The sequence below is a fragment of the Saccopteryx leptura genome, chromosome 2, assembly GCF_036850995.1.
Source record: "Saccopteryx leptura isolate mSacLep1 chromosome 2, mSacLep1_pri_phased_curated, whole genome shotgun sequence".
In the NCBI taxonomy this organism is placed as follows: Eukaryota; Metazoa; Chordata; class Mammalia; order Chiroptera; family Emballonuridae; genus Saccopteryx; species Saccopteryx leptura.
Window position 1 is genome coordinate 10,461,808 of NC_089504.1, and position 12,262 is coordinate 10,474,069.

Below are 12,262 nucleotides of genomic sequence, written 5' to 3' on the forward strand. Positions count from 1 at the left end.
TCTGAGCCTGTTTTTCCATCTCTAAATGTTGATATCAGTGCCTGCCTTACAGGGGTGTGAGGAAGACGTACAGAAAATGCCTGATGTCCTTTCTGCCTGCTGCTGTTATCTTGGGATGTGATTAAGAAGGAACCTCTGGCCCTGGCCGGTTGGCTCACTGGTAGAGCGTCGGCCTGACGTGCAGAAGTCCCGGGTTCAATTCCCTGCCAGGGCACACAGGAGAAGCGCCCATCTGCTTCTCCACCCCTCCCCCTCTCCTTCCCCTCTGTCTCTCTCTTCCCCTCCCGCAGCCGAGGCTCCATTGGAGCAAAGATGGCCCGGGCGCTGGGGATGGCTCCTTGGCCTCTGCCCCAGGCGCTAGAGTGGCTCTAGTCAGGGCAGAGTGAGGCCCTGGCGGGGCAGAGCGTTGCCCCCTGGTGGGCGTGCCTCCCGGTGGATCCAGGTTGGGCGCATGTGGGAGTCCGTCTGACTGTCTCTCCCCGTTTCTAGCTTCGGAAAAATACAAAAAAAAAGAAAAAGAAAAAGAAGGAACCTCTGTGTGGCCTGTACATTTTTACATACTAAATAGGAGTGATGTCCTATTAGTTGTGATTTAGGCTCTTGCCTGAACTTCTTGTTTCCTCTTGAGTTTCTGTGTTTTGCATAAGTGGCTGTTGAACTTGAAATGCATTGTATTTGATGTTGCTTCTGTGGATTCTCTACTGAAGACCAGTTTTATGAATCATAAGCCACGGGTTGCTTCAGGTCATGTTTCTCCACATTATTATTCTCTAGAGTTCATATTTTTTCATGGTTTCTTTCATTTCGTATGTTTTTGTGTTTCCTGCCTCATTAGCTTCATAATAGTCCCTGTATGAATCTTGTTGATAGTCATTCTTTTTATTTGATTGACTGACTGCCTTTCTTCCTTTCGCTGCCATGCTTTGTCTTGGTTGAATAATTTGCATATTTCTGTGTGTTAGGTAAACACATCTCTTTCTCCACATTTGATAGGCAAAATGATGTCTTTATGAACAATGTCTTACAAATGGCCTTCTGGCTCTGTGTGCATCACTGCTGCTCCGTGCCCTACCTTCTTTGGCTTCCTTTTCTTTATTTCTTGTTTCTGAAGAATACTTTATTTATTGATTTATTAGAAAGAGGAGAGGGACCAAGAACAAGGGTGGGGGAGGAGCGGGAAGCATCAACTTGTAGTTGATGCCTTGACCAGGCAAATCCAGGATTTCAAACCAGCGACATCAGCACTCCAGGTCAACGCTTCATCCACTGTGTCACCACAGGCCAGTCTGGCTTTCTTTTCTTAAACTCTCTTTGCTCTCAATTTATTGTTTCTTCTTTACACATTGAACAGTGAGATGTTTGGTACCTATGCATTTCTCTTAGTTGTTATTATAACCTGTGATTTAACTCCGGTCACATGTTGGAATAAGTCAGAAAAATTGTTCTTGGAAAATAATTTGTATATAATTTATGATAGTTTTATGCTCTCTTTAATGCATGAAGATGTTTTATACTCTGGTAAAGACCAGCTTTTTGAGCACTGCCATTGGTTCATATCATAGGAGTACATCTACACCAAGCTGTTGCTTCTTGTGCTTTTTATACTGAATATAGCAAAACCATAATCATCACCCCCCGCATATTCACACTCAATATTTTTTGTAGCCCTGGCCGGTTGGCTCAGCAGTAGAGCGTCGGCCTGGCGTGTGGGGAACCCGGGTTCGATTCCCAGCCAGGGCACATAGGAGAAGCGCCCATTTGCTTCTCCACCCCCCCCCTTCCTCTCTGTCTCTTTCTTCCCCTCCCGTAGCCAAGGCTCCATTGGAGCAAAGATGGCCCGGGCGCTGGGGATGGCTCCTTGGCCTCTGCCCCAGGCGCTAGAGTGACTCTGGTCTCGGCAGAGCGACGCCCCGGAGGGGCACAGCATCGCCCCCTGGTGGGCAGAGCATCGCCCCTGGTGGGCGTGCCGGGTGGATCCCGGTCGGGCGCATGTGGGAGTCTGACTGTCTCTCCCCGTTTCCAGCTTCAGAAAAATACAAAAAAATATATATGTATATTTTTTGTATTTTGTATTTTTCATTTTATGCTCTGCTTTTGAGTGTATTTATGACAATTTCACAACTAACAATTTTAGAGTATATGATAATTGATAGGATGGGTTTTTTTATTTTAATTTTTTAATTTATTGTGTTGACATGGTTTCAAGTGTTTCACTCAATATAACACCCTCTACACGCAGCATCATGCCCCCACGCAATGTCTGTTTTCCCCCCATTTCTCCTCCTTGGCTCCCTCCTCCTGCCTTCACTGCCCCTGTCCCTCTGGCTGTTGCTGCCCTGTTGTCTGTGTCTGTGTGTTACGTGTATATGTCTTTTGCTGATCCTTTCACCTTCTTAGATCCAGTTCCCTCTTCCCACTGACAGCTGTCCATCTGTTCTACAGGACAGTTTTGTATCCACTAGTCCCTATATTCTCCAGTGGTTTTATGGAAGTCACTATCATTAATATTCCATATTTATAGTTGAGAAAACATATGTGATATTCTCTTCTTAAAATTAAAAAAAATTTTGCCTGACCAGGCGGTGGCGCAGTGGATAGAGCGTCGGACTGGGATGCGGGAGGACCCAGGTTCAAGACCGCAAAGGTCGCCAACTTGAGCACGGGCTCATCTGGTTTGAGCAAACAAGCTCACCAGCTTGGACTCAAGGTTGCTGGCTCGAGTAAGAGGTTGCTCGGTCTGCTGAAGGCCTGCGGTCAAGGCACATATGAGAAAGCTATCAATGAACAACTAAGGTGTCGCAATGAAAAACTGTTGATTGATGCTTCTCATCTCTCTTCGTTCCTGGTTCCTGTCTGTCTGTCCCTGTCTATCCCTCTCTCTGACTCTCTCTCTGTCCCTGTTAAAAAAATAAAATAAAATTTTTTTTTTATTGATTTGAGAGAGAGAGGAAGGGAGAGAAGAAGGGCAGGAAGAGGGAGAGAGAGAGAGAGAGTGAGAGTGGAGGAAGTATGAACTTGTTTTACTTAGTTCCATTTTGTACTCATTTGTTGCTTCTCGTACATTCATTCCCTGACCAGGGGTTGAGCCCAAGACCTCTGGTGCACTGGGTCAACGCTTTATCCACTGAGCCATCTGGCCAGGGTGATACTCTCTTACCTTGATACTGAATTATACAGCTATTCTATTTTTAGTCTTTTAGAAAAATCTGAGTGCATAAGAAAAGGATCTCTTTCCTACCATGTGAGTTCTATAAATACCTTCTCTTCTTTGTCAGAATTAATTTTTTATTATATTTTGGTTTCATTTTCTATCAACTTCCATTTCTTTCTCAGCCTGTTTCCCTCTGGATCTAATCACATATTATACATTATATAGTGCTTTCAGACTTCTTTCACACGTAAATAAAAGAGATAGAACAAGTGTCAATTGCTTGTTTTTGTGGATTAAAAGTCAGCAACTCGCCTGACCAGGCAGTGGCGCAGTGTATAGAGCATTGGACTGGGATGCAGAGGACCCAGGTTCGAGACCCCGAGGTCGCCAGCTTGAGCGCGGGCTCATCTAGTTTGAGCAAAAAGCTCACCAGCTTGGACCCAAGGTTGCTGGCTCGAACAAGGGGTTACTCGGTCTGCTGAAGGCCCACGGTCAAGGCACATATGAGAAAGCAATCAATGAACAACTAAGGTCTCGCAACGAAAAACTGATGATTGATGCTTCTCATCTCTCTCCCTTCCTGTCTGTCTGTCCCTGTCTATCCCTCTCTCTGACTCTCTGTCTCAAAAAAAAAAAAAAAAAAGTCAGCAACTCAGAGTTTTTTATTTGTTTGCAGTCACCTAACTAGGAAGTGTCAGGAACAGGACTACTCAGGCTTTTTCCACTGCTGTCAGGACTGCATTGTCCTCCCTGGTTTAATCTAGTGCACACTTAGGTCATTCCTCTCCAGGTTTCTTTCGTGCTTTTGTATTGAACCACTTACTTAGAATGACAGAGTAGCAATTTTTCTTTGTCGAAAGACTTCCTATAAAAAGAAGCGGTCAACAGGCAGGTCAGTGATTTGTCAAATGCTCTGTATTTAGCAGAACAAGGCTTTAAGCACCTGCCCCACTCATTGCTCTTTTGCTTGTGTGACCATTTTGTAATCTGTATGTATTAGGACTTCTTCATATATGACTTGCTTTCCACAGACTGGCTTAAAACAACAGGAGGTTGTGCTCTCACTCCTCAGGAGGCCAGAAGGCCAAAATCAAGGTTTTGGACGTTTGGTTCCTCTTCAGAGGCTCAGAGAGAGAATCTGTTCCATGTCTCTTCCTTAGCTTCTGCTACGTGCCAGCAGCCCTAGGCGTTCCTTGACTTATAGTTGTAGAATTCTGCTCTTTGCCTCCTCCTTCATATAGCCGTCTTCCCCTCTGTCTTCACAGGGCGTTCTCCTCTCTGTGGCTGTCTGTCTATGCGGCTTTCCTCCTCGGCTCCACTGGGCTCTTAAGGACACCAGTCATACTGGATTAGGACTCACTGGATTCCAATATGACTTTGTGTTAACTTACATCTTAATTACAGTTGCAAACACCTTATTTCCAAATAAGGTCACCTTCACAAGTATAAGGAATTGGAACTTGAACAGCTTTTTGAGGATACACAATTCAACCCACATAAATACTTTATGTTCTTTTCTCTGCCTCCTCTTTTATTCTTAGCCATGTGGTATGTGGAAGCATATGCTTCCCATGAATGTCAATAGGATTGACCTTGCTTATAGATTTCCATGTGTACTGTCTCCACATAATTGATTTTGATATATACATATATATTTTTTATTTATGTCTTAATTTACTGTTTATTTAGTAAATGAGACTGTATTTGCTGTTGTATTAAAATTTCAATAATCTATGACCTATTAATATTACAAACATCCAAGGCCATAACAACAGTTTATATAACATGGCCTTTGGCTTGTAATTTTGCTTTTTTGTATTTCCCTTCTACGGTTTCAGTGTCAAAGCTGTGTTAGTGTTGAAGGTTGGGAGGAAAGTATATTCAATGTTAATGTGTTTTTTAAACATTTTTTTTTTAATTGGTAAAAGCATCTGGGTCTGGTGTTTCCTTCCCTCCCTCCCTCCCTCCCGTCCTTTTTATTCAAGAATGACAGTTACAGAATGGCTTTTATCTCAAAGACAACAAAGAATGTGTTGGTGAGGATATGGGAAAAAGCACCCTCATGTACTTTTGGTGGAATTGTAAGCTGGTGTGGCTACTCTGGAAAACATTATGGAGATTCCTCAAAAAATTAAAGTTGTACACCTGAAACTAATATAAAATGTAAATTTTTTTTAAGTTAAAGGAGGGGAGATAGAAAGACAGACTTTCTGGCTCTAGCCAGTTGGTTCAGTGGTAGAGTGTCAGCCTGGCTTGTGGATGTCCTGGTTTCAATTCCAGGCCAGGGCTCACAGGAGAAATGCCCATCTGCTTCTCCACCCTTCCCCCTCTCCTTTCTCTCTATCTCTTCCCCTCCCACAGCTAAGGCTCCATTGGAGCAAAGTTGGCCCGGGCGCTGAGGATGGCTCCATATCCTCCGCCTTAGGTGCTAGAATGGCTCTGGTTGCAACAGAGCAACACCCCAGATGGGCAGAGCATCGACCCCTGGTGGGCATGCCAGATGGATCCCAGTCGGGTGCATGTGGCAGTCTGTCTCTCTGCCTCCCTGCTTCTCATTTCAGAAAAATACAAAAAAAAAGAAAGAAAGACTCCGGCATGCGTCCCAACCGGGTTCTATCTGGGAACCCTCGTCTTGTTGGGCCAGTGCTCAAATCATCTGAGCTATCCTCAGTGCCTGAGGCTGATGTTCAAACCAGTTGAGCCACTGTCTGCTAAAGGGGAAGAGAGAGAAGGAGGAGAGAAGCTGATGGGTGCTTCTCATGTGTGCCCTGACAGGGATGTTTGCAGGCCAGGTCGACGCTCTATCCACTGAGCCAACTGGCCAGAGCCAAAGTGTAATTTAAAAATAAAACAAGAAAAATATTGAAAATAAAACTACAGTATGACCCAGCAATCCCACTTCTGGGTATTTATCCAAAGAAATTGGAAATGCTAATTTAAAAAGATACATGCATCCTTATGTTCACTGCAGCATAATTTACAGTAGCCAAGATGTGGAAGCATCTTAAGTGTCCATCAGTAGACGAGTGGATCAAGTAGAGATATATATATATATATAATGGAATATTACCTGGCCATAAAAAAGAATGTAATCTTGCTATTTGCAGCAACATGAATGGACCTAAACAGTATTATACAAAGCGAAATAAGTCAGACAAATACTATATGATTTCACTTATACATGGAATCTAAAAAGCAAAACAAAACATAAACAAACTCATAGATACAGAGAACAAACTGAGGCTTGCCATATGGCAGGGGGGATCAAGAAGTCAAAACTGCCTCACCAGGCGGTGGCGCAGTGGATAGAGCGTCAGACTGGGATGCGAAAGGACCCAGGTTCGAGACCCCCGAGGTCGCCAGCTTGAGCGCGGGCTCATCTGGCTTGAGCAAAAAGCTCACCAGCTTGGACCCAAGGTCTCTGGCTCGAGCAAGGGGTTACTAGGTCTGCTGAAGGCCTGTGGTCAAGGCACATATGAGAAAGCAATCAATGAACAGCTAAGGTGTCGCAACGAAAAACTGATGATTGATGCTTCTCATCTCTCTCTGTTCCTGTCTGTCTGTTCCTGTCTATCCCTCTCTCTGACTCTCTCTCTGTCCCTGTAAAAAAAAAAAAAAGTCAAAACTGCCAGTTGTAAAGTTAGTCATGGAGATGTAAAGTACAACATAGGGAATATATAGTCAGTAATATTGTTTTAACTACGTATGACTCCCAAGATTTGGGTGCTAGGTATGTCACACCATTGGGAAGTGGAAGTGGTCACTGCTGATAGGCCCTCTCAGTAGACAGATTTACAGAGCTAGGGAGCGTGTATGTATATGCTTATGTTTACACACCCACACATTTATGTTTATATTTTTAAAAATCCAGTTGTTCACCCATACCTCCAGCTTCAGTCCACAGGGTTCATGCTAACTGTTTCCCTTTCCATACTTGTGTCTTCCTTCTTTTGCTGAGAGAACTCTAGGCCCAATTGTCTTTTAATAGATTTTCTCATTTGATGAATCCCGTATGTGACAGATCTGTTGCTTTTGGAGCCCTGCCTAGTGGCAGTGCCCTCTCACCCGGCTCAGACTCCCACTCCTCCCACCAGTCTTCCCCTCATGGATGCCCTCACCTCACTTCAGTTCTCACCTCCTGTGCAGACCGGTCCTTGGTGTGGGTGTGGACGGTCTCGCTAGTGGGCTCTGATGCCCGTGCAGCCTACCCTCTGTGTGGGCACCAGCTGTGCTCTGCCCCTCCTAATGGTTATGGGACCAGATTGTTCAGGAAGTTGGGAGGGCTTCTCAGGAATTCTTAATTTTCACTTTAATATTTCTAGCTTTGGGACTATTTATCTTTTTTAAATTTACATTCTTTGAGTTCTTTTACTTGAGGTCTGGTATTTTCTCTAATTCTGGAACGCTCACTGAAATTTAAGTCAGTAAATATTTATCAGCCTCAAGTATTTTTTCTCTCCTACGTGTACACTACTATTTGAATGTTGATTTCCTTCATTTCTCTATTACTGAGCTCTTGATTTTTGTTTTATGTATTTTATTTCTTCCTGATGTCTTTTAGCAGAGTACCTTAAACCCAGTATTTTAGTTTACTAATTTGTTCAACTGTATCCTTTCCTCTTCAGTCCATTCACCTGTTTATTTCAGTGATTTTATTTTTCATACCCAGTATTTTTTTTTTTTCATTTTTTTCCGAAGCTGGAAACCGGGAGGCAGTCAGACTCCCGCATGCGCCCGACCAGGATCCACCCGGCATGCCCACCAGGGGGAGATGCTCTGCCCCTCTGGGGGGTCACTCTGTTGCATCCAGAGCCATTCTAGCGCCTGAGGTAGAGGAGGCCACAGAGCCATCCTCAGCGCCCGGGCCATCTTTGCTCTAATGGAGCCTCGGCTGCGGGAGGGGAAGAGAGAGACAGAGAGGAAGGAGAGGGGGAGGGGTGGAGAAGCAGATGGGCGCTTCTCCTGTGTACCCTGGCTGGGAATCGAACCCGGGACTCCTGCACGCCAGGCCAACACTCCACCACTGAGCCAACCGGCCAGGGCCCATACCCAGTATTTTTATTTGCTTCATTATGGCATTTCTTCCTGCTTTGTTTCTAATATCCTTCTTTATTGGATTGGTTTATTTATTTTATTTTTTTACAGATTCAGAGAGAGGGATAGACAGGGACAGACAGACAGGAACAGAGAGAGATGAGAAGCATCAATCATCAGTTTTTTGTTGCGAGACCTTAGTTGTTCATTGATTGCTTTCTCATATGTGCCTTGACCGTGGGCCTTCAGCAGACCGAGCAACCCTTTGCTCAAGCCAGCGACCTTGGATCCAAGCTGGTGAGCTTTGCTCAAACCAGATGGGCCCACGTTCAAGCTGACGAACTTGGGGTCTCGAACCTGGGTCCTTTCGCATCCCAGTCCGACGCTCTATTCACTGCGCCACCACCTGGCCAGGCTGGATTGTTTTATTTTAAACTTTCATTTTATGTTTTTTGTCTCTGAGCTCATTTGTCCTGGGAATCTTAGCCGTCTTGCTCATGAGGTCTATGAAGTATACTGAGAAAGGTGCAGTCAGGATTGTCCCAACTTTGTGCCTGTCCTAGGTTTCAAGGGTGGTGGTGGGTGGAGGAGAGGACTTATACAATGTCATTAAGTGTGAAACCCCTTCCCAGACTCAGCACTTTTCAAGACCTATTTCCCCTCTTAAAAATCCTAGTCCAGGCCCTGTCTAGTTGGCTCAGCGGACGAGCGTCGACCTGGCGTGTGGAAGTCCCAGGTTTGATTCCCTGTCGGGGCACACAGGGAAAGTGACCATCGGTTTCTCCACCCCTTCCCTTTCTAGCTCCTTCCTTCTCTCTCTCTTTCCCTCTCTCTTTCTCTCTTCCCCTCCTGCAGCCATGGCTCCTCCATTCGTGCATATTGGCCATGGGTGCTTAGGATGGCTCCGTGGAGCCTTCGCCTCAGGCACCAAAAATAGCTCATTTGTGAGAGGCTTTAGATGGGCAGAGCATTGGCCCCATACAGGGGTTGCTGGGTGGACCCCGGTTGGGGTGCATGTGGGAGTCTATTTCCCCTCCTCTCACTTAAAAAAATTCTAGTTCACAGACTGTGGAAAGATGTGGTGGGAAGAGGGAACACAGAGACATGCAGGGACCACCCAGCGCCACCCTTGCCGGTGCTACCCGTGTGTTTTTTTCCCTGTAGCCCCTGACAGTCCCAGGCTTGCTGACAAATTTGCCTACATTGCAACAGTGTTGGAGAGAAAAATATTTACCAAAACAGTTGCACCACACCCTGACTCCCATCTCTGGTGTCTGACCCTTGTCTGCTCTGTTTGTTCATCCTACACTAGAACCACATTTCCCTATGTTGTCCCAGGGATTTCTGTCCACGTGTAAACACATATGTATTTGTTTGTTTGTTTAGCATGGGTTCATACTAAATACACTTGTCGAGCAACTTGTTTTTAAAATGGCTAATTAACATGTTTGGATTCAATAAAATAGCTTTAAAATATACATCTCTGTGTGGGTGTGATTTTTATATCCCTTTTATACTGAGGTATCCCTGTATGGTTACCTTATCATCTAAATATAATCGTAAGTTAGTGATAGAGTAGACGGCAGTTGGGTTAGTGTCCTTGGAAGTACTTAACAATTTCCCTTTTTGGTTCTTTTAGGTTGTTATCAGTTTTTAAATATTTTGATACTGGAATAAATCTCTTTATGGATAAAGTTTTTTCCATTTATAAGATTATTTTCCAGGACAGATTTATACAATGGATTAAATAGATAAATAGGTAAAAAAAAGATCAACATTTTTCATTCTTTTTTTTGTGTGTGTGACAGACAGAGGGACAGATAGGGATAGACCAACAGGACGGGAGATGAGAAGCATCAATTCTTCGTTGCAGCATCTTAGTTGCTCATTGATTGCTTTCTCATATGTGCCTTGACCATGGGGCTACAGCAGAGCAAGTGACCTCTTGCTCAAGCCAGCGACCTTGGGCTTCAAGCCAACGACCATGGGGTCATGTCTATGATCCCATGCTCAAGCCAGTGACCCCATACTCAAGCCGGTAAGCCTGTGCTCAAACCGGCGACCTTGTGGTTTCGAACCTGGGTTCTCTGCATCCCAGTCCAATGCTCTATTCATTGCGCCACTGCCTGGTCAGGCACATTTTTTATTCTTAACCATTTTCAAAGGAGTGCCTGGAATATAATCATTCAAATAATATTTATTAGATGAAAGAATATTCTAAAAATTGCTGTTCAGTATGGATATACTGTACTAATTTTTAGTCCCACCAACAATATGAGATTATCTATTTTCCCACACCATCTTACACTTAAATTGTTTGATGATTTATTTGCAATCAGAAGAATTCTCAATCTTAAAAAAAAAAAAATGCTATCAGGTTACATAACTAAGGTCCTTTTTTTTTTTTTTTTTTTACCTACTTGGTTAATGAACATGTGTTTTCTTACAGGACTGAATTTGCTCTTAAAGAAATCATGTCCTCTGGCGGTGCTGAAGATGACATCCCCCAGGGAGAGAGGAAAACGGTTACAGATTTTTGTTATCTTTTGGATAAATCTAAGCAACTATTCAATGGGTTAAGGTTAGTGGACATTTGATGCTTTAAACTTTTCTCTAATTTTGTGTATTTTTTCCCATGGCTGATGTGTGGCAACTTTGTGAATATTATGTAGATATCTACTAGAAGTGATCGTGACTTTTTTCTTTGACACGGTTTCTTCCTTCTAACATGAAAAAACAATAGGAAAAGAGGATAACATTGTTCTACTTAAGGTGAGGAGAGCTCTTTTGTTAGATGGCTTTATAGACGTTAGTCCACATTATACCCGATTTATATCTGATTTTACACATTGGTGTATTGAGAACTAAGGAGCCTATAAATGCATAAAGCAGGTGAATGTGGGCCTCTCTTTCTTTTTCTTAGAATAAAATATCTGTAGATTAATGACAGAATATCGTAGGCAGTGTAATTTTTACTTTAGTTGTATATGCCCGAATAGACTGGTAGTAGTAAAAATTATATATGCTTTTGTGCAAATGTGTCTTTGATTATGTGTTCTTGTGTTTGGTGGGTAATTTTGTACTGTTGTGTTCTATTTAAATGATTTAGCTCATATTACAGTTCTTGAAATTCTTAGCATATTGACTTACTTCAGACTAAAGCTTCATTAATTAGCTTAATTCCAGTCATAAATAAGTTCATGCTATACAGTAGGTTTTATTTTGAAATTTTATATAATTGTGAATGATTGTAAAGGTCTTGAGTTATTATACCTTACAGTTTATTCCTGGGTAAAAATTCAACCACCTTCTCATTTGTTTTATAACTTTATTATACATCCCTGTGTTTGGAACTGTACTGGCAAAATCTATTTTTTAAGTTAGTATCTCTTTTAAAAAATGTTTACCATGGCCTGACCTGTGGTGGCGCAGTGGATAAAGCGTCGACCTGGAACACTGAGGTCGCCGGTTTGAAACCCTGGGCTTGCCTGGTCAAGGCACATATGGGAGTTGATGCTTCCTGCTCCTCCCCTTTCTCTCTCTCGCTCTCTATTCCTCTTTCCTTCTCTCTCTCTCTCTCTCTCCTCTCTGAAAAATTAATAAAGTCCTTAAAAAAAAAAAGAAAAAAAAGTTTACCGTTATTAAGATAAATTAGTGTCATCAAATGAATACTCTATGACTTCTCTATCTGAAGCGATGCTTTAAAACACTCTCTTGTTCCTATATTTGTTTACTTTTCTTCATAAAACTCGTTATTATCTCAAGGGATCTTATTTATTTGCTTATGAGTCTTCCTTAATTAAAATCTAAGAGCAGATCTCTGTTTTGGTCACTGTAACAACCTAAGCCAAGGTCTTGCACATTGCAGGTGCTTTGTGAACATCTGTTAAATGAAGGATTCCAAAAGATGATATTCTTAACTCCTCGCTCTGTTGCTTGCTGTTTTATACTACAGAAGAGATCTTTGAGATCAGCTTTTTCTTTTGCTTTATAAATTAATTGCATCTTTTATTTAAACTTGTCCTTTTCAAAATTGGTTTTAGAGAACAAAGGAGAGAGAGAGACAGAAACATCAGT

General features: G+C 42.9%; 1 protein-coding gene across 2 annotated transcripts in view; it reads left to right on the top strand.

Annotated features, from left to right (window-relative positions):
• Nucleotides 1-12,262, top strand: part of SCAI (suppressor of cancer cell invasion) — a 132,382-nt gene that overhangs the window by 53,713 nt on the left and 66,407 nt on the right. For both annotated transcript variants that reach the window (XM_066367169.1, XM_066367170.1), the window contains exon 3: nucleotides 10,635-10,766. In XM_066367169.1, the coding sequence (XP_066223266.1) occupies nucleotides 10,635-10,766 (132 nt within the window). The remainder of the gene's footprint in view (nucleotides 1-10,634; nucleotides 10,767-12,262) is intronic.